The 22,914-nt window shown below is 41.8% G+C and overlaps 1 protein-coding gene across 2 annotated transcripts; it reads left to right on the plus strand.

Annotated features, from left to right (window-relative positions):
- Positions 1 to 234: 234 nt before the first annotated feature.
- On the plus strand, positions 235 to 10,297 carry Rpp40 (ribonuclease P/MRP subunit p40). Of its 2 annotated transcripts, none has more exons than XM_010622790.3 (8): positions 235 to 389; positions 1,594 to 1,738; positions 2,931 to 2,999; positions 3,901 to 3,996; positions 5,098 to 5,223; positions 7,821 to 8,019; positions 8,135 to 8,269; positions 9,490 to 10,297. In XM_010622790.3, exons 1-8 carry the CDS (start codon positions 267 to 269, stop codon positions 9,686 to 9,688), a joined length of 1,092 nt encoding a protein of 363 aa, XP_010621092.1. In that variant the 5' UTR covers positions 235 to 266; the 3' UTR covers positions 9,689 to 10,297. The 2 variants fall into 2 exon arrangements, with proteins under 2 accessions (XP_010621092.1, XP_033617830.1); XM_033761939.1 differs by lacking the exon at positions 9,490 to 10,297 and adding an exon at positions 8,368 to 9,335.
- Positions 10,298 to 22,914: the final 12,617 nt, after the last annotated feature.

The raw sequence follows: 22,914 nt of genomic DNA on the forward strand, positions 1-22,914 counted from the left end.
TGAAAAAGAGAGGGGGCGGGGCGCGCCGAGCTCGCGAGGGGAGGAACACTGGGGGTCACCGCAGGCATGGCCACGCTACGCGGGCTGCGAGAGACGCCGCGGCATTTATTAGTCTGTGAGAAATCCAACTTCGGCCACGACAAGTCACGCCACCGGCATCTCGTGGAGACGCACTATCACAACTACAAGGTGAGTCGCGCCGCAAAAGAGAGGGGGCGGGGCGCGCCGAGCTCGCGAGGGGAGGAACACTGGGGGTCACCGCAGGCATGGCCACGCTACGCGGGCTGCGAGAGACGCCGCGGCATTTATTAGTCTGTGAGAAATCCAACTTCGGCCACGACAAGTCACGCCACCGGCATCTCGTGGAGACGCACTATCACAACTACAAGGTGAGTCGCGCCGCACTTGGTCCCCTTGGGCGAGAGACGTTTGAAGCAGCGCCCGGATAGGCTTCTGGTGGCCGGGCCTCTTGGCGCGCGGAGGAACGAGGCTGGCGGCGGGCTCTCGCTGGACACGGTGGGAAATGTAGTGCCGCCGCCGCCCAGCGCGTGTAGCTGTCAGAGTTGCCGGACTACAGTTCCCAGCGTGCATCGGGCGCGGGGGGGGCATACTTCTGGATGGAAGTATTTACCTGCGGATTTCGAGTCTGCCTTGCTCTTCGCCGGGAAGTCCGCTGAGCGCGGAGAAGGTGGGGCGGGAGTTGGAAGGGAGTGACCACTGCCACATGCTGCTGTCCTTCGCCCTAAATCTGGGCGGGTCCCGTAGCTCCTCCCTACCATGGGGTCCCTGCTGCGCCCGACTCCCTCGCCCGTCTGCATACTTGTGCACCTTTCCAGAGTAGTGTGCAACCCCGGTTGCGTGCTTTTCTAAACTGCTTATGGGAACAGGTTTTATATCCGAGTGACTCCAGATAAACCCAGCCTTAGGATGGTATGGATTTGACTAAGCATTTTACATTTTAGGTTGATCGCCAATTGATCTCTCAGAGATTTTTAATTTTAAGATGGAACCTGAGCCCTCCAGAACAGATTGCTGTCCAGTCGTTGGGAGAGAGACTTTCAAGAAGGGGATGCTGGAGAGCATTTGAAGCTTGTTGAATTTTAACATTTCTGCTTTAGTTGGAAAGTTATCACAGTATTTAGGGTATACCTTAACTCCTCTGGTCTGACCTGCTTCATTTCCTGTCTACAAAATAGAAACGAAACGTATCTGCTTCCAAGTAGCCTTGTCGTTGGGTATCGCTAAATTCCTTATGTTCCCAGGGACAGTTCTCCTGGAAATTCAGGTAGCGAAAGGGACAGGACATAAAATAATACTGCTCATTTTTAAAAGATAAAATGCAAGCAAGACCTTTCCATTTCAACACTTCTGTACAGTCTTTTCCCTATACTTTATGTTTGAATGCAAAAGTGGAAAACCTGAATTGTGAATTTTCTTCACCGGAGATTTGATAAATTAAGAGGTTTGTTGCCTGCGTTGCATGTTCCAGTGAATCCTGTGATGCACAATGAGCAACTTTCATGATCCTTCACTCCTAAAAACCTGGTGCTACTCTCCAGTAAAATAAGACCTTTTTATTAAACATCCCAATAGGTTTCTTTCCTAATTCCTGAATGTGGGATACTATCGAAAGAACTGAAAAACCTGGTCATGGAAATGGGACCCTATTACTTTGTGAAGAACTTACCTCTTCATGAATTAATTACGCATGAATTCATCAACACTTTTGTGAAGAAAGGTAAGGAAAACCACACAATGCCTGTGCATAAAGCAGGGTGAGGAAGTATAGGGAGACCACAGCACAATACTAGGGTGTTTCTCTTGTTTTAAGCAGGGCCTGTGGGGATAGTTCCTGTGCTTAGGTCCATGCACACTCATCCCCCATCCCTCAGTATTCTCCTGCTGTCTCTAAGTCTTGGCTGCGGGTGTTGTAATGTAAGGGCGTCCATCATCTTAAGGCAGGATTACTAGGGAGAAGTCTCACAGTCTGTCCAGATGCACTGCTCTTGGTGTTGCTGCAGACACTGTGTTCAGCCCTCCCCGCAGTCGGGAGCTTGGAGTCCTGATGCAGCCTCCACTGACAGTCACAGGGCCAGACGTGCCTTTTGGTCTAGTGTCATCATCCTTGATTTTGTGTTGCTGTCCTCTGCTCATCACATTCCCAGTTGTGTCTGCTGTACTGATTGGTTTGTTCCAGTTGTTTCTAGGAGCCATCTGTTGGAAATTATATTTCAGAGTGTCCTTAGGGTTTCCACCCTCACCTCATACGTGGCCCTCAGACTGAGCTTCTTGTAGCCCCGCGTCTGGCCTCTCCAGTAGACTGGGGAGAATTCTCTTGTTGCACCTCTCCTTCTGAGGCTCCTAAGTCTGCTTATGAAACTAAACATCTTGCTTTTGTCTTCATGGACATTCTTGTCATCATTTGAAGTCTGACATTACTTTGGCAATGATATGGACATGTTTTGTAGCAGGCACTTTAAATAGCTTACCAGATTTAACCCTTGCAGCAACTGTGAAGTGGAACTGTGATCCCCATTTAACAAGCGAGCAAAGGTTGAATGGCTTGAGTATGAACCTAGGTGAGTCGCTTGTGAATATTACCTGCAGCTCTGCCGTAAGGTATATACATTTACCTAGGATTCTGCTTTGTGCCTTTCTGCCAGCATCCCCAAGGTAGACACTCTGTCCTGACTCCATTTTCTGCCTGGTGATAGTAAACTTTACAAATAGGCCGTGAGTAGAGGAGGAACTATAGGGCCTTGTGTGTGCTGCAGTTTAACCGTGGCATGTGTTAGGGTTAAGTGAGCCAGAGCCTTGGTAGATACTTACCTGCTTGAAAGTTTGGTTGTCATGTGAAAATAATACACTAACATTTTGCAAGTGTAATTTTTTTCTTTGTCTTAATTTCTCCTCTTACCTTTCTCTTATAGGTTCATGTTATGCACTGACGTATAATACAAATATTGATGAAGATAATACTGTTGCACTGCTACCAAATGGTAATACTGACTTTTTCTTTATTCTTTAAATATAAAAGACATGCATACTATAAAAAATGGTCACATCATACAGATCTATATAAAGTGAAGGTCCTTCATCCCTGAAAACTTAGTCTTGTTCTGCAAAGGAACTATTAACAGTCTGATGTATATTCTTTATATTTTCTTTGAATTCATAAATACATATTCTTTTTAACATAAATTTTATCTTACTATATAGTTTTTTAACATCCTTTTTTCCTAGGCTGCATATCATAAACATGTTTTCCTGTCAGTGTATCTTAGTTTTTTGTTGCTGAGACACAATACCCAACACCCACAAGTTAAAGGAAAAAAACTATATTTTAGCTCAGGGTTACAGTCCGTGGTCAGCTTGCTCCAAGGCAAGGTGGAAGAGCCAGGTAGAGGCAAACTGCTCAAGTCATGCAGCCAGGAAGCAGAGAGGAGAGGAGCTGGGGAGGGAGAAAACCCTTCCAGGTCACAGCCCCAGTGACCTGTCTCTTCCCACCAGACCCCATCTCCTAACATCAACATTCAGCTGCAGCTCTCTGTGATACATTCATCTTCTAAAAGCCCTGCCTCTGAGCACATGAGAGTTTTGGGGTCTTTGATATAAACTATAATACACTGCAAATACTTCTAACTTATAAATATTGATGTCTTAAAGATACTTGAAATATACCATATTGTATAACTACTTTAATAGAAGTTTAGAATATTTTTAATTCCACTATTTATACTGTCCTTGTATGCATATATGTGTAAATAATATACATGTATAAATAAGGTCCTCGTAAGCATTTTATTACAAATAATGTCTAAATTCTTTGGTTGCCTTTTATTCTTAGACAATATAAGTCATGTTTTTAGCTTTCCTTCAATGTAAATTATTTAATTATAGGGAAATTAATTTTATCACTGGATAAAGACACTTATGAAGAAACTGGACTTCAAGGTCATCCATCTCAGTATTCTGGCAGGAAAATTATGAAATTTAGTAAGTAATATGTACCTCCATTAGTGGCTTCCACCCAGTAATCTTTGTTTAGCAATTAATTTTTTTTTTTGGTATTGGAGATTGAACTCAGGATCTTGTGCTTGCCAGGCAGCCATGGTGCCACTGAGCTACACCCTTGGTAGCAATTAAATTTAAATGTTTGAATTACCTCTAATCTCTTTATTCAGAAAAATACGGCTCTTTTTTGTCTTCAAAACTTCTGATTGAAGAGTTACCGGTTGAGTTCCATAGAGGATCAGATAGTGCTGTTTACGCTTGTTTTTTCTCTTTACCCCAGGTGGCATTCCATAAAGATGAGTGAATTAGTCCTTTACATGTTTTGGGTCAAAAATTTCAAGAAATGAATCCCAAGGAGCAGTCTACAACTTGTTCTTAATAAACAATTTCCTTTAATTTCCCCAAGTCTTTATGATTAACAGTAGAAATTTGCTCATGAGCGAAATGGTGTGGTTCTGGCTACTGTGTTTGCTGTGGACAGGTTCCACATCCCAGAGTAGATTAGCGTTGAACTCCTGAGGGCTTGTGACATGGGTCTTTTTAAAAATTTTATCTATCTATCTATCTATATCTCTATCTGTGGACTGGAGATCAAACCCAGGGGCTTTACCACTGAGTCACATCCCCAGCCCTTTTTATCTTTTATTTTAAAACAGTCTTAAATTGTGTAGGTTGGCCTTGAAGTTGTGGTCCTTCTGTGCCAGCTTCTCAGGTACTAAGGTTAAAGGCGTGTGCCACCACACCCAAATTGCCCTTGGGCTTTGACCTAGGAAAGATATGAATTTAAAACATTTGTTAGTACTAAAAATAGTTTTTAATGCTAGAAATACCCACTGAAGGGATATTTTTGATTTGGTAAACCATAGAAAGAACAAAGTAATTCTTACTAAAATTTTCAGAAGTTCTGACTTTTTTTTTTTTTTTGGTACTAGGGCCGAACTTGGGACCTGTCCTTGTGAGGCAAACAGCAGAACTACTGAGCTAAATCCCCGGCTTCCTGACTTTTTAACATAACATTTTCTTCACAGTGTAAGCTGTATATATTTGAATGAAACATATGTTCCTTTTTCCATTTTTTTAAAGTTGTTTCCATTGATTTGATGGATTTATCCTTTAACCTGGATTCTAAGAAGTACAAAAGAATATCTTGGTCCTTGAAAGAAAAGAAGCCATTGAAATTTGACTTTCTTTGGGCTTGGCATCAGACAGGTATGAAGAATAAATTGTGTAATGATGCAGTGATTTTGAAATCTAATTGTTACAGAGGAGTAATGGAAGATCGAATGGTGATTCATCTCTGGCAAAGGGCTGCTGTGTAGAGAGATGAATGAGCATTATTAAGGCAACTGCGTTAGCCCTTCTGATGTGACGAGAACCGTAGTGCAGGATGACCTAGGCCTGTAAGCCATCTGCCTTGGTCTTCTTGGGTTACAGTAAATGCAGAGACCTTCAGAGTGGCTTCCAAGCAGCTAACTTATCTATTTCCTCTCCTCCTCCCAGCTTCCACAAACATCCTTGGCTAGAATATTTTAAATTAACACCAATTGTATATTATGTACTTATTCATTATCGCGAGTTAATAGCAGCCATGCTATTAAGTATCAGATTAATTTTTTTTTATAAATTTAACTGATTAGAACACTAACTGTAGTTCATGGTTTGATGTTCATGAAGTATGTTAATCTGCTCATAATTGCATACGCTGATCCTTTTAGAAGTGTATCTTTGGCCAGTTCACAACTGCAATGAATGAAATCATTAGGAGTCATGATGATATACTAGTTTCCTTTGAGGATAGGGAACATGTTGATCCATGTCTTGCTCACCATCTTGTTGCTGGGATATAATCCCCAATACCCACAACTGAAAGGAGGAGGAGTGTACTTTGTCTCGTTTTCAGGCCATTTTTAGCCAAGACCAAGGCAGAAACGGCATGGCAAGGGGGCCAGAAAGAGGCTTACATAATGATGGCCAGGAAGCAGAGAGAAAAGGGAAGAGTCAGGGAGAGAGATGCATCCTCCAGGTGATGCCACCTGTGACTAGCCTGTAACTAGGCTCCTCCTCCTAAGAGCCTGTACAGCTACTGAACTCATTCATGGACGATCATTAGAAGCCCCATGATTCTCTTATCTAGCAAAAGCCCCACCTCTGAGCACATGAGGCTTTGAGGGGACATTCTTGATCTAAACCATAGCAGTCTGTTTTGGAAATACGCCCATCTGGCTGGCTGCTGGGTGTCCAGGTTGCTTCCATGAGTCGTCTGTAATACTTTGGTGCCTCTCCTGTCTATAGCAGTTACAAGATATAACAGAGATTTACCGAAGTTGAAGCCACTTGAAGTCATATATGAGGACTATCTATGCAGTGGTTCTGGATAGCTTTCTGTTCCCGAGACTCTTAATTGTTACTTTCAGAGTTTCTTAGGGACTATAAAAAGTCCAAGATTTTTTTCCCACTTGAGGTTAACAAAGTAGCTTGCAACAGTCTCATATGTTGGCAGAAAACATGGATTTCCTGGGTCAGAGACAAAGGACTTAATTCCTCACAGAAATAGTAGGCAGAGTGTTAGGGTTCTCCAGAGAGACAGAACCAATGGATGGAAGGATGGACGGATGGATGGACGGATGGATGGACGGACGGGAGGCACTTAATAGGAGAAATGGTTCTTGCGGTTGTGGGAGCTGAGAAGTCCCACGGTAAGCCATCTGCAAGCTGGAAGGCAAGGAATGTCAGTCCATATCTGAAAGCCTCAAAACCATTGACCCAAGGCCAAAGGTCTAAGAACCAGGGGGCCACTGGTACAACTCATAGTCCCAAGGCCAGAGAACCTGGAATTTTGACCTCCAAGAGCATGAGAATCTGCCTGTCCCAGCTCCACACAGTGTGAATTAGCCTTTCCTCTGGCTTTTAGTTCCATTCAGGCCCACAGCCAGTTGGATGGTGCCCTCCTGCATTGATAGTGGATCTTCCCTCCTTGGTTCCCTGACTCGTATGCCAGATTCCTCTGGAAGTAGTTGTGGAGGTCCAGGAATAGTGCTTTACCACCTATGTAGTTAGCCCTTAATTCAGTCACATTGACATCTAAAATTAGCCACCACATGGAGAACGAGCATCTGTACCAGTTCACCTAGCTGTGGTCCCCGGAGAGTGACACAGAGTTGGCCTAGTCATGCTGACGTGCAGTGGGTTCCATCACAGGCAAGGAACCGGAGCTTAAGGAACTCAGACCTTTTATAATGGGCGCTAAGCTTGCTGACCTTTTCTGGGACAGGGAGGGAGACATTATTTCAACTCAACAGTAAGCTGGCCTGCCCTTGCTCTGGAGGGAGCCTGTTTCTGCCTTCTACAGCTGTCAGCTACACAGACATCCCTGAAAAGACACTCGATTTTATTGAGTTTTCAAAGGCAAGCATGAGTGGGATTCTGACGGCATTGCATTCCTCTTCAGTTTCCTCTGGAGAGATTTGCAAACATGTTTCTCTCTCTGTAGCATCCATTACTGTTACTCATACTCTGGGTTTTATGTTAGGATAAAATTTTCTTAGAGCAGATTAAACTGATATGGGCCTAATCTGAAAAGTATTGCACATTTCCAAGAGAAGTGTGAAGGAGATCGAGTCTACTGAACTCTGGCACTGGGATCCAAAAGTAACTTTAAATGATTTGAGTTTGAATCCGGCTTAGCATAGCTTCCCTTTTACTTAGTCCTCCTTGCTTCCCCCCAACTCCCAAAAGGGATTGGCATGGTTTGGGGGATTCACTGAACTTGCTTACATCTTTCACGTGGTCTTATGTGGTGTTTCAAGGTACAGAAGAATCAGCAGTGATGTCATACTTTTCAAAATACCAGATTCAAGAGCAGCAGCCCAGAGTATCAGTGAGCACACTGAGAGATCTGCAGTGCCCAGTGCTGTGGAGCGGTGAGCTCCGCGGAGAGCCAGAGGAGTCCTGCAGTGCCCCAGAGCTCTTCGACTGGCTTGGCGCCCTCTTCTGTGGAGTAGACCTGTGGGTATCTGCGTCTCTGGACTGTGTAGGGCTCTGGCTTGCTGCTTGTTTTCAATAGGATTTTAATATTCCAGATGGATATAAATATATTTTCTTTTTTCTCTTTTTGCAACAGAAATAATGAACCTAATAATTTTATATCAACCTGTTGCTGTCCCCAGCCAAGCACAGTGGTGGCAAAAGCGAATTTGTGCACAATCACTGGTTTCATAGTTCCAGAGAAGATCTGTGTTCTGCTGGAACAGTTGTGGTGAGAACCCCTTTGTCTTTTACACATGGTTGGCTTGCCCACAGTGCTGTGTTCCCCATGGCAGGGCCATTACTTGCATTTCCATTTTTCCTTGCTAGGCTAGAGTGCGGTAACGAAGTCAGAAATGGTGTAATTATCCTTGCTGGTAAGAACGTGCTGTTGCCAAGTACTTGTCCTTATGAAAAGATAAAGCAGAGCTTCGTTACTGCTTCTTGAACACAAACTGCTGGTTTTCATGGTTCTGCTCCCCTGGGCCATTTGGGGAGCACAGTTGTAATATCACCTAAAACCACAGTAATATTCTGTAGGACAAATTAGGATCTCTTACAAGTATTGTAAAATCTTTAATTCTGAAATGGAGTGGAAAAGAGTTCATCATCTCTGAATCCAAATCGTATGTAATACATGTTTCTCCAATGAAATTCTGTGAATCACAGGGCATTACTAAAACAGCAAGTATTGTATAGAATATTATAGGCTCTTCATTTGGGGAGGTACTGTATAAGTCAAATGTGTACATCATGCCTAATGTGTGAACATGCAAGTCCCCCATGGAAAAGACTAAATTGTCCATAATCCTATTTAATAAGCATGTTGTCTCAGTCTTTTTTTTGAAGTGTCTATGATTTAAGTCTGCAGGGTTTTCTTTTTAAAATCTAGCTTCCTTGTTCATATTTATAAATTTTACCCTTTGATTTTCTTAATTAAAAAGACCAGCTTTAAAAAATTCTAATGGAACTGTTCTGCATTGTTTCACTGAACAGACTGGGAATAGCACTGAAAATGGGAGGAAAACTGTTATTAAACACCTTGTGGAATATTTTTGGTTTTGGTTCTGGTTCTTTTCATCTTGAATGACCTTCTAGAATAAGAATGGACACCACTTAGGTTGTTTCTGGGCCGTATGTTAGTCAGTCTTTATGGAATTTATGATAGAACATCAGGAATTTGCATCTCCTAATTTTTAAAAATTAGAGCAAAAGTTTAAGCCTCATGACTACATGAGAGGGCTGGGTATTTAGCCCTGGTTCCGCTGCCTGCCTTGCAAGCACAAGGACCGGAGTTTGATCCTTGGTACCAAAAAAAAATGAAAAAAAAAAAAAAAAAAAAAAAAAAAAAGATTTATAACTACATGTGAAATACCACTTAGCTTGAATATTTTGTTTTTTTAACTATGAATTTCCCTCACCTCCCTGTAAAGAATTGTTTTTCTTTTTCAGCCACTACTTTGATGAGCCGAAGTTAGCTCCATGGGTTACATTGTCAGTGCAGGGCTTTGCAGACAGCCCTGTTTCATGGAGAGAAAATGAACATGGTTTTCGGAAAGGAGGAGAACACTTATACAACTTCGTGATTTTTAATAATCTGGACTATTGGCTTCAGATGGCTGTTGGAGCAAATGATGACTGTCCACCATAAAAAGTACAAAACCTAAAATCATGTCTGTTTATGCTTGTCTTCAGATTTTTTAATTGTAAAAGGGTTGTGTGTTCACTCAGGCTTCTATAATGATGATGCTTCTCAGACCAGCTTTTGCCAGTGCTCTCTTCTGAAGGGCCACCGTCTGTCATGTCTGTGTCATCCAGTACTGGTGCACAGTTGGTTTCTCTCAGTTGGTGCAAACACAGACGTGGCCCTTCACAGCAGGGCAGGCTCGATTGGGCAGGGACCAGGGAGTATTGGACTCCTGAGCAAGTTGTGTGCTATTACTTGTTACAACTTTTTCAAATAATGAAATCTTCAGATCATCCTTACCAGGCCAACAGTCCCTGTTGTAAATGCTGGGGAAACTGAGGCACTGAGTAGGTAAGCTCCTGAAGTCGTACTGCCAGTCAGTCAGATTCCGTGTCAGGCCAGCCTGGTTCTAAGTGTGTGTTCTCTGTCACCTCTGGGTTGGGGAAGGATATGTATATACTCTCAGTTGTTAAACAAGTTGAAAGAATTTTAGCTGATAAGGGCCAGATGAAAACAATTTTAGAAGAATGTAAAGAACCATTTTTAAAAAATTTGTCAGTTGACTTGCAAAATAAAGAGTTTTCAAATGTTTTTGTTTGTGTTTTTGTTTCAGTGCTGGGGAATAACCAACCGGCCTCCCTTGTGCTAGGCCCGCTCTCCACTAATGAGCCATATCCCCATATCCCCAGCCCTCAAAAAAGTTGGGTTTTTTTTCTCTTTTTTTAAAAAAAGTTGTTTTAATGAAAGTAGAAACCCAAAGCAATTAAAGCACCAATAACATTTAAGTCAATATATTTTTCACATGTCAAATTTCATTTAATTTTTTTTGTTTTTTTTTGTTTTTTTGTTTTTTGAGACAGGGTCTCACTATGTAGTTGAGACTGACCTGGAACTTACTATGTAGCCCAGGCTGGTTTCAAACTCACAGCGATTATTCTCCTGACTCAGCCTCCCAAGTGCTGGGATTACAGGTGTGCACAACCACGCCTGGCTACTTAATTTTTTTTTTTTTAATCTTACTGAGTTTATTGGTACTTTTAAAGTATACAGTACAGTTACATTCATCACTGGGATCCTGTACCTTTACATGACAGGTCTTGGTTCTCATTGTTCCCCATACCCCTGCCCTCCCTTCACCCCCTCCAGCCTCCCCTATTTATGAAGACTTTGTTTCCAGTTTTTCCTTTTCTCATATTTTTTTCTTGTCCCTATTTCCTTTCCCTTACACCTTTAGCTCTTTTCTTCCTATTTCATATTATCATTTTGTACTTAATTTCTTCATCACCTGGGTTGGAGAGGGAGCTGAACAGCAGACAAAAGCTAGGGTCTGCCTAAGGTGGAAAACTGCTAAAGCAGAGACCTTGTAAAATTGAGACTGCAAAAGGAGAGCTTTAGCGTAGTGGTGAGCTATGAGTACACCTGCCTGCTGCCCTCCCAGCTTCCTCTTGTCCTAAACAGGAAGGAAGTTGCCTGTCCTGAGGGAAAGCATCTTCTTTGGAGGATATGTGTGTATTTGCATGTATGCACACATACATTGTGTACTGAAGTCACAAGCAGCCTTTAAGGTGCTTTGTATGCACAGCCTAGGGGACTCAGGTACCAAGGTGGAAATTGAAAGTGGTAGCAGGGTTTATTGCTCTCCAGGTGATGAAAGCAAAACCTATTACCTTTGGAGAAACTGAAAGATAATTTCAAGGACTATAAGTTCATAGAAATCAGGCTGGTGATGTAGTTCAGTGGCGCCTGCACCTGCCTCATAAGTGCAAGGTCCTAATACCTGGTACGGGGGGCGGGGGGAATCACAAACACAAACAGGCAGCAGATAAAATGAACAGACACTAGCTTTAAAGGACTCAAAGTGATCACATGCAATATGAAGTATTTTTAAATAAGAATTAAAGGGCATGATTATAAAAATAGCCAGTCAGCTTGAGAAAAGTGCCGAATAGGTTAGGAATGCAAAATATAATTAAGTTCAACTGATTGGTTTATCAGCTGACTAAACACTGCAAAGGGAATCATAGATGTGATAAAACAGACATTTTCAGACTTGCAAAAGCTAAATGATAGCTCCCAAAGGCCTGTACCACAAGAAAAGAGCAAGGCTGTCCTCGGGGCAGAAGGGAAGCTCAGTGAGGGATAAAAGAGCCCTGGGGATGGTTACCAGGTGAGCAGATGCACCATTTCTCCTTTGAACCTTTTAAAAGCAGTTGTTTAAATAAAAATATAGTATAATATTTAAAATAAATGAAAAAATATAGTGGCAGACCATATCTTTTAAAGACAAGGAGAGAGGAACATATAATTGTAGGATTCTTGTAATACGAAGCATTGTATTATCATTTGGATGTAGTCTGTGATAAAAGAGGTGTAGCATAAACCCTAAAGCAACCATTAGAATGAAAAACAAAAAAATCTTAGCTCTTTAATAAAAAGGTAAAATGAAATAATAGAAAATACTTGATTAATATCAAAGAAGACAAAAAGGTGTAAAAGGCAATAAATAGATGGGATGAGTAGAAAACAAATGGCGCGGTGAGAGACTCAACCTCCTCACATTAAATGTAATTACCCCAATTAAAAGGCAGAGAATGCCAGTTTGAGTTGAGCATAAAAAGATGACTATACTCTGCCCACAAGAAGTGTGCTTTGGGAGCCGGGGATTTAGCTCAGTGGTTTTGCAGCCTGCCTAGCAAGCGCAAGGGCCTGAGTTCGATCCCCTGTACTAAAAAAATAAATAAATAAATAAATAAATAAATAAATAAATAAATAAATAAATAAATAAATAAATAAATATGCTTTAAATAGAAGTTATCAAATGGCGCGGTGAGAGACTCAACCTCCTCACATTAAATGTAATTACCCCAATTAAAAGGCAGAGAATGCCAGTTTGAGTTGAGCATAAAAAGATGACTATACTCTGCCCACAAGAAGTGTGCTTTGGGAGCCGGGGATTTAGCTCAGTGGTTTTGCAGCCTGCCTAGCAAGCGCAAGGGCCTGAGTTCGATCCCCTGTACTAAAAAAATAAATAAATAAATAAATAAATAAATAAATAAATAAATAAATAAATAAATAAATAAATAAATATGCTTTAAAGATAGAAGTTAAAATAAGGATGGGCTCAGGAGGCAGAGGCAGGAGAATCACTGTGAGTTCAAGACTAGCTTGGGCTACATAGTTCAGGGTCAGCCCAAACTACAAAGCCAGATCCTGTCTGGGAAAAAAAAAAGTGTAAAGATGGAAAAGAGATATACCATGATAACACTTTTGAATGAAACCTGCAGTGCCTTATTATCAAAATGGGTATCAGAGAAAGAGTTACACTAGGGTTTAAGGGAGGCTGTATAATATGGATAAGTTAAGTAACAAAATATAATCCTTGAGTTTGGCCACCTAATAAGCTTCTAAATATATCAAATAATAAATGAAAAGAACAGACAAAAGCATAATAGTTTAGTACTCATCTCAATAATCGGTAAAGCAGAAAATCAACATAGTAGACTTAAGCAACATGCTCAGCCAATTAGACCTGATTGGTATTTGTAGAATATTCCATGCTATTGCAGCAGAAGACACATTTTTTCTTAAGTGCATATGGACTGTAGAGGTAGAGCCATTATGGCCCGTCAAAAAGTCTCAGATTCAGAAGTAATTGTCATAGAATGTATGCTTTCTGGCCACCGCAGAATTAAATTAGAAGTCAATACCAGATCCTTCAAAAATCTCCCAAATATATGGAAACTAACTGAAGAATCTATAGGTAAAAGAAATCTAAAGGGAAATTAGAAAATAATATAGAAGTTTTCAATTGCCACCAAATCAGAACTTTGAGGAAACATTATGGCATTAAAATATCTATATTGAAAAAAGAAGATCTAAAATCAGACATTTTTTAAAAGCTCAAAGCAAGTACAGAAAAAGGATAATAAAAATCAAAAGGGGACTCAAATGAATTAAAAAGAAAAATCTATGGATCAAAAAAAATTTGGGGGAGTTTTCTGGTACCAGGAGTCAAACTCAGGACCTGTGCTTGACAGGCACTCATGACACCACTGGGCTAAATCTTTAGCTCCCAAAACTTCTTTATCAAAGTAGAATTCAGTGGAATTTTAAAAAGAAAAGAAATCTGTGGATCCAAAAGCTTATGCTTTGGAAAAATTGAATGGATGGGTGAGTAAAATCTCTAGCAAGATTTATCAGATCAATATTTCTCATGAATGTAGGGGGAAAATTCCAAGCAAAAGCCTAGCAATTTGAGACCTGCAGAGCAAGAAAGAAGTAATACATCATGATCAGATGGGATTTATCCAAGGAGCACAGGCTTCATTTAACACTCAAAAATTAGTGTAATTCATCATATAAACAAGCTAAACAAGCATAATTATATAATCATCTCAACACAGAGAAAGCATATGACAAAGATCCAACATCCATTTCTTTTACACAAATTAGGAATAAATGGATGAAGGGCATCTACCAAAACTCTTCAGCTAACATCATCAATTGTGCAAGACTGGATATTCTGCGCTGACGTCAAAAACAAATCAGAGAAGTCTGCTCTTACCACTTCAGTTCAACATAATATTGGAGGTTGTAGTCAGGCAAGAAAGGAGAGGATGGGGTAGAGAGAAAAGGGGCGTAAAATGATCAAGGTGTGATATTTATATGTACCAATTCCTCCAATGGATATTATTATGAAGTATCACAAACATATAAATAGAAAAGAAACAAAGGACATGCAATCACTTAACATTTGCAATAGCATAAAAATATCAAGTACTCTGACCCCAAACTCTGACTCCCAAAATGGGAAAGACTTATGTGAGGAAAACTACAAAATATTACTATGATAAAGAGTTAAATAACGAGGAAGACACACCATGTTTCTGGTCAGAAAGCTCAGTACTGTTAAGGGAAGTGGCTGTGATTATCTGCAGTCTCCTCTCTGCCCTGGTCTTTTCTTTATACTGTTCCATCCTTTGTGTTGTTTTGAGTTTTAATTCTTAAGGACAGTTTTATATTTACAGAAAAAATGAGTAGCTACTACAGAATTTCTGTGTGCTTCCTATCACCCACACAGACAGAGACACAGAGAATTTATCCCCGTTATTATCTTAGTATGGGTATATTTGTTACAATTAAGGAACCGCTATTGCTACTTTATTATATACTTTTTTCAAGCTTTCTTACTTTTCCCTAAATTCCTCCTCCCTTCCAGGGTTCCATCCAGGATACCAAGTGATTGCACCCTCCTGGCTCCTTGGGTTCCTCTTGGCTGTGACAATTTCTCAGACTTCCCTTGCTTTTGATGACTGGGAGAGCTTTGCAGAGTACTGGCAGGTGGATGGCAGGCTGCCCTCTGCTGGGGCTTGTCTGTTTTCCTTATAGTCAGACAATAGTTAACAGGTTTGGGGGAGACCAGATGCCAGCGCCACTGCATTGTGCTGAAGACGTGACCTCGGTGTGACTTACAGGACCGTCAGTGTTGTCCTTGGTCACCTGGTGAAAGTAGTGTTTATCAGGTGTCCCCTTTTCGGAGCTGCTCTTTTTCTCCCCTTCCCACACTTGACTTTTTGGAAGGAAGTCACTGGGGACTTGGTCTTTCCCTGCTGCCAGGGTGGAATAGGTACCTGATTTCTTTGGAATCCTGCAGAGGGGATTTATCTCTTCTTCTCTGCTCATTGATTTGGTCAGTCATTTATTTACATTAGTAGAGACTCGGGTTTAATTTAAACGATATTTCAGTTATAATCCAGTATTGCTTTCTGGGTTTTTGTCCTTTAATGTTCTCCCTCTGACCACTAGGGTTCGTTCATGTGGTTCCTGTGCCCTTTAACACACGCCCCCCACCCCGTGTTGCGCGCGCGCGCGCGCGCGTGTGTGTGTGTGTGTGTGTGTGTGTGTGCGTGGTTGTTGAGCATTTCCTTTCTTTCTGGCATCGCAACATACTTTGATCACTTTCGCCTCCCTTTCCACCCCCTACTGACTCCTCTGCACCCCTCCTCTTCTCTTGTCTCACTTCTACTTTGATATCGGCTCTTTTTATTTATTTATTTTTATTTCACATATGACAGAAAACAGGTAACGTTTAACATTCTGAGTCTGGATTACTTCACTTAGCATGATGGTCCTCCAGGTTCATCCATTTTCCTGCAAATGACATGGTTTCATTCATTTTTATGGCTGAGTAATACTCCATGGTGGTGTGTGTGTGGGTGTGTGTGGGTGTGTGTGTGTGTGCGCGCGCCTGCACACACCACATTTTCATCCATTCCAGTTCCATCACTCAGCTTTGGACTGAGCATGCAGGCATCTCTGTGACTGTGTTATACTCTCAGCATTATTTTACAGTGTACTCCTACTTATAAAAAGAAGTCACTCGTAAAACAGTGGGCTCTGTGGTATCAGAGCAGCCTCCTATATCTTGTGCTTACTGCTGCTCCTGGCCGCATCATACTCCTGTACTTCCTCTGATCTGGTGGGCCTGTCCATTCCGGTTCTGGAGGGGTAGCTGAGTCACTCGTGGTATGTAGCATCCAGCCTTAGGGTGAAGCAGCTAAATCACCCACAATGATGACATCACCTAATGATGCATTTCTCAGGGTGTGTCTCTGCCCGAGAGGCATGACTGTGTGTTGCTGGCTTGAGGAGACACATCAGAGAAAGCTGACACAGCCCCCAACTGCTCTGCTGATATACCCTTTGGCTTGCTGTGACCCCAGCCCGAGCAAGAAGCAGGGGGTTTTTCATTTCAGTGTGCTTTTCCTATGACCCACCAAGCTGAAGAAGTACAACAGGGCGTTTGCATCTGTCATTGACGTTTGGAAATATGATTTATCATTGTTAATTCTCTTAAATAATCTCAGCCCCAGTAGGTTTTTTCCAAGGCATAACTGCTAGTTCATACTATTTTAAACTCTTTTCTGTTTTAAATTAAAAGCCTGATTCAAGAGTTTTAAAAGACTGAGTTGAGACACATATAAATAGGTAGCTGAAGTTGAAGAACTTCAGGAACAAGTGTCAAGGGCTTTCTGGGGGAATAAAATCACCAGGGCAATTCTCTTAGGTTTGGAACAAGGGGCAGGTGAGGCAGTGACCCATACAAGCTGCACTAGAAGCTCCCCCTTTAAGGCATTCAGATTGCTCTTGGATTCTCTCTGCAGAACCTGCCAGGGTGAAGGGACCCGAGGGACCATCGCAGGCATATTCTGTAGAATCCAGAGGAGGGGGACAGGTTTGCCCTCCGAGACTCATTCTGTGTCACTGTAATGAAGAGTTCCAGTTATGCCAGAGAGCAGGAAGCCAGTGTGACTCATTTCTGAAAACGACTGGAGGCCAGTTTCTCACAAGCAGAGAAACACAGCGCTGTTTTCCTCTCTCCCAAGGCAGGGGCTCTCTCCCTCCTGCTGGCGCATTGCCTCTGTTTCACCACGAAGCTCCCTCGTGATTAGCTTGAGTCTGCTGTAATGTTTATTGCGCATCTGGTTCCTACTTGATACTGGGGTTGTGAGGACAGGAGTTGATGACCCGGGCTCATTAACTGCATCCTCAGGGTGACGTAGGGTGGTTATGGCTGAGGAGCTGAACGAATGTGCTGGGAAAGATGGTGTCTTGGTTCTCCTGGGGAAGAACAGCACCTGGGAACTTTCTGTTCTTGGGGCTGCTCTCTCATCCCTGGCCCCAGGATACCATTTTGGAAAGACACTGACTGGCAGGACACCAGCTGGAGCTTCTGAGGCACCATCTTCCTCTAATGGTGGAGGGAAACCTTTTCTCAGGGGAAAGCTCTCCTGCCTACAAACAACTCTTTTCTTAGTTATCAACCTGTGCCCCATTGAAGAAATAGTAAGCAGTTCATGCATTCCCTCTATAGAGTGAGAGACGGAGACTCCTAGAAAGGACTCACAGTTGCTTGAACACTGGTGATGATGGATGTAAGAACTGGAAATCTGGGCCATTGCTCTGTTGACACTGTGAGCTCTTTCCAAGGAGAAGTCAGGCAGACGAATTCGGCGTTTGTCTCAGGCTCCCAATAGACCTCTCTGTTTTTGTTCCTGTGGGAAACTTTGGAGCACAGAAAGCCTTCTGAACTCTTAAAATGTGTCTCTTTCCCACCACTGGTAAACTTTGCTCCTATCCCATTTTTGAATCCATTTAAAGTTCTCAGAATAAGGCTGGGGATTTAGCTCAGTGGTTCTGCTGCCCACCTTGCAAGGGCAAGGACCCCAGTTCAATCCCAGGTACCAAAAATAAATAAATAAATAAATAAATAAATAAATAAATAAAGTTCTCAGAATAAAAGTAGAGTCGATATATTTGATTTCGTAATAGTAACTGACATTTTTTAGCATCTGCATTCTATCCGTAAATTTTATTCACATTTTTATAGATAAGGCTGTAGAAATGAGGTGATCTTCCCAAGGCCACTGGCTAAGGAAGAAGTCAAACCAAAACTACTGATCCAGGCTTGATTCCATAGCTGGAGATCTTTTGTTTCAGGGCTGGACCTGTAAGCCAGAGCCTCACATGTGCAAGGCAAGTATTCTGCTACTGAGTCACTGTAGCTGAGAATTTAAACAGGAGGTGATATCTCTCTTCTGTGGACCTGTACACCCTGTGGCCTCCCTGTTGTAGCAGTTTCTACCCTGCATGGAGTTCACAAGCTGTTATGGATTGCGACTAGATGTCCACCAAAGCCTTGTGTGGTCATAGGTGGGGCTTTTTCAGATGTGTTTGCATCTAGAGTGTGTGGTGCTGGGATTAAGGTGTCTGGTTACTGAATCAGTCCATGGATTGGTTTGCACTGCCTTAAACGAGTAGCCTAGATAGAATATAAAAGGGGCAGAAAGAAGATGCTATTGTATTCACTTGATTTTTCTGTCTTCTGCCTACCGTGAACCGTCTCTCCTCTGCGCTGCCCCTCTGCTGGGCTGCCCTGCCTGACCAAGCTAGCTGTGCACTGGAACCTCTACACCTTGTGAGCCAAATAAACCTTTCCTCCTTTAACTCTGGGTGTCAGGTGTTCTGGCTCAGCAAAGAGGGAAAGTCACTAAGACAGGCTGCACCCTTCCCTGCTCTGCACTATGACCACCCCTATTTAAAAATCCAGGTAAAACAGTACCCATGGTAACATTTACCATTTCACCTTTTTTTCTTGTACAATTCAATGATATTATGAATAATCATACTGTTTGCAGCCACTACCACTCTCCAATTCCAGAATTTATTCAGTACCCCAGACAAAAAGCCTGTTTCCATTACACTGCACCTCCCTGTTTCCCCTTGAGCCCAGCCAATGGAAATCTCCATTCTACTTTGGGTGTCTATGGCTGGTTGTACAGGTGGGACCCTACCCTGTGTGCCCTGTCTGACTGCCTTTTTTATAAGCACAATGTCTTCAAGGCTCATCCGTGTTGGAGCCTGTGTCAGAATTTCCTTCCCTTTTAAAGAGATGCACGCTTTCCACTGCATGCAGATCTAGCTTGTGAATTTTTATAATTCCCAGCTTCTGGAAAGTACTCAATGTTTCATTAGGAATGAATGAAAAGAATAGATACTTGAGAGGCTGTGAGCTAGTAAAAGTTATTTGGGTGGGTTATTCCACTTAACACATGGCCTCCAGGTTTATCCATAGTGCCACAATTGACAGAATTCCTTTCTTTCTAACAGCTGAACTGGAATGCACATTTCCATCAGGAGATGTATGTATCACATTGGCATCCCCCATGACACTGTGGATTAAACCCAGGGCTTTCGCACTGAGCTGTAAATTAGCCCTTTTCTACTTTTTGTCTTAAAACCGGGTCTTGCTAAGTTGCCCAAGCTGTTCTCAAACTTACAATCCTCCTGCCTCAGCTTCCCAGAGTGTTGGTATTATAGGCATGAGCCACCACACTTGGACCACATTTTCTTTATCCATTCCTTCCTTGATGAACATGCCATACATAACTTGGTGACTGTGAATAAATGCTACAGCAAGCATGGGAGTGCAGACCTCTCTTCAACATACTGACTTCATTTCCTTTTTTTTGAGAGGGTCTCACTACATAGTTCAGGCTGGACTTGAACTCACTATGTAGCCCAGGTTGGCCTTGAACTCATGGCGATCCTCCTACCTCTACCTCCTGAGTGTTGGGATTACAGGCATGCACCACTATGCCCAGTAAGAAGAACGGGTTGAGCCTTTTATTTATTTTTTTCTTCCCAGTACCAGGGCTCGAACTCAGGATCTTGTGCTTGTAAGGCAGGTGCAGTGGCTAAATCCCCAATTCATTTCCTTTGGATAAATACACGCAGAAATAGGATTGCTAGATCACACAGTAGTTCTATTTCTAGTCTTAGAAGAACCTCCACACGGTTTTCCATAATGTAGGTACTAACATTGCCACTAATAGTATGCAAGGGTTCCCTTTTCTCCACAACCTCACCAACACTTATCTTTCTTCTTCTTCTTCCTCTTCCTCTTCCTCTTCTTCTTCTTCTTCTTCCTCTTCCTCCTCCTCCTCCTCCTCCTCCTCCTCCTTCTTTTCAATACTATAGCTGTTCTAATGGGTGTGAGGTGATATCTCATTGTGGTTTTAATTTGCATTTCCTTGATGATCAATGATGTTGGGCATTTTCCCATATATCTGTTGTCCATCTGTATGTTTTGAGAAATGTCTACTCAGGTTCTTTACCCATTTTAAAATCAGGTTGTTATCATTATTGAGTTTCTTTTATATTTTAGATATTAACCACTTATCTGACTATGGTTTGCAAAATTAGATGTCTCTCATTCTGTTATTGTCTTTGCTGTGCAGAAGCCTTAAGCTGGATATAATTCTAGTGTTTTATTTTTGTTGCCCATACTTTTGAGGTCATAAACAAAAATTTATTGCCAGGATCAATGTCATGTTTTCTTCCAGTAGTAGTACAGATTCAGCTCTTATGTGCAAATCTTTAATCCATTTTGAGTTGTTTTGCATACAGTGGGAGGTGAGGGTCTAATCTCCTTCAGCATGTAGATAGCTAGTTTTCCCAGAATCACTTACTGAAGAATCTTACTGTTTCTTTGTATCATTGTGAAAAATATACCAAATGGCAAAAGTACAGACTTGCTTTTGGACTGTCTGTTCTGTTGCACTGGTCTGTGTGTCTGTTTTTATGCTGGTATCATCCTGGTTTTAATTACTGTGGCTGGACAGTTGATTTTAAAGTCAAGTACTACAAAGCCTCTGGCTGTGTTCTTTTTGCTTTGCCACTTATGTCTTGTGATTCCATTCAATTGTTTTGTCTATTTCTGTGGGAAAATGTCACTGAATAGGAATTATAATTTTGGATAATATGAAAATTTTAACAATATTGATTCGTCCAGTCATGAATATGGAATATTTTTCCATTATTTGTGTCTTCTTCAATGTCTTTCATCATTGATTTGCAATTTTCACTGGAGAGTTCCTTTACTTCCGTGGTTAAATTTATTCCTAAGCATTTTTTTGGTAACTATGAGATTGTTTTCATGATTTATTTTTGGATAGTTCATTGTAAGTAGATAGGAATGCAACTGGCATTTGTATGTGATTTCATATCCTGCAACTTTACTGAATTTGTTTATTGGTTCTAACAATTTTTATGTTCTTGAAGGTTTTCTCTATATAAGATTGTATATGAGATCATGTCTACAAACAGGGACTTTTTTGTTTTGTTTTGTTTTTTGTTTTAAGAGAACGATAAATTTATTGAGAAAAAGACAGCTTCTGTCTAAAACAGACAGAAGAGAGATGGGAGAGTATGTTGCCCTAAACAGGGACAACTGCACTTCTTCCTTTCTGGTTTGGGTGACTTGTATTTCTTTCCCTTGCCTTTTTTTCTTTTCTTTTTTTTTTCCTTTCCCTTGCTTAATTGCTCTGGTTAGGACTTCCAGCACTGCACTGCATAAAAGTGGTGAAAATGGACCTCCTTGTTTTGGAGGTTTCCAAATGTCTTGATTTTGGAGGAAAAACTTTCAAATTTTCATCATTAAATATAATATTAGCTATGGGTTTGTAACATTGACTTTTTTTGTGGTGAGGTGCCTTCTTTCTATCCTAATATGTTGACAGTTTTTATCATAAAAGGGTATTGAATTTTGTCAGATGCCTTTTCTGCATTTATTGTGACACTGTGGTCTTTGTCCATCCTGTTTGTGGTGCACCATATTTATGGATTTGCATATGTTGGGCTATCCTTGCATTCCAGGAATAAATTCTCCTCAGTCATGGTGAATGATCTTTTTAACATGCTCTTGAATTTAGTTTGCTAGTACTGTGTTGAGGATTTTCACAGTTCATCAGGGATACTGGCTATAATTTTCTTATTTTTCTTTGGTATCAGGGTATCAGGCCTCATAAAAGGGTTTTTCCCTGCCAAAAATCCCTTTTGTGATGAAGAGGTTCATTGTCTTTTTCCCTAACTCTCGGCTCCATTGATGGAATCATGAATTTTGGAGCTGATGTCACTATCAGTCCCCGAGCACTTAGGAATTCTGTATTTAGTAGACAGTTCATTCTCTGTCTACTGTTAGGGTACAAAGGATTTATTTCCATTCAGCACATTTGCTCTCAGTCAAAAGGCCAGGATATGACTTCAAAACCTCTGCCCAGACATGACAGCTGTGGGTTTCCAGGAGGGGTCAGCTGGACACTGAGCCTGCTGGGCCTCCTCAGATGCCACAGAGAGACAGAGCGGCCACTGCTTGACTGGAGATGCCAGTGCAGCCCTCAGACTTTCCGGGGAGAAGCTGCTGCTCCCCGGATTCTCCTGGCCTGGGAAAGTTTGGCTGTGGGATGCCTAGGGTCTTGGACTTTTCTGTAAGTTTGTGTGGATCCACAGGTGATAACTAAGGATCAAATTCCAAGGAATTCCTTGGCACAAGAAGGTGAAAGCTCCCAGAGCTCCAGAAGCATGGAGTGCCTGGCCACTATGCCCTGCAGTGTTTATTCATTTCCTTCCTCCGAGGACCCCATGAAGCCCACAAGTCCCTTGACCCTGGGCCTGGCTCTGACGTCTGAGTCAGCATGTGACGTGGGTGTGGTTGGGCAGTGGGCTGGTCCTCCGCCTGGGGGCTAACAGGCACATATACTGGGTACACGTGTGTACACATGCTAGTGTAAGGGAAGGGGACATGGAGATGTGTGTTCCTGCTAATAAAGAGTGCAGAGAAAGAAGCCACA

Source organism: Fukomys damarensis, unplaced genomic scaffold (genome assembly GCF_012274545.1).
Source record: "Fukomys damarensis isolate Sample0158 unplaced genomic scaffold, DMR_v1.0_HiC HiC_scaffold_10, whole genome shotgun sequence".
Taxonomy (NCBI): Eukaryota; Metazoa; Chordata; class Mammalia; order Rodentia; family Bathyergidae; genus Fukomys; species Fukomys damarensis.

Bases quoted from the DNA above. Each gene is read 5' to 3' on its own strand.
- Rpp40 (XM_010622790.3), top strand. From the start codon at position 267: ATGGCCACGCTACGCGGGCTGCGAGAGACGCCGCGGCATTTATTAGTC. The intron at 390-1,593 runs GTGAGTCGCGCC...ACATCCCAATAG, and splicing joins CGCACTATCACAACTACAAG to GTTTCTTTCCTAATTCCTGA. The intron at 3,997-5,097 runs GTAAGTAATATG...ATTTTTTTAAAG, and splicing joins CAGGAAAATTATGAAATTTA to TTGTTTCCATTGATTTGATG.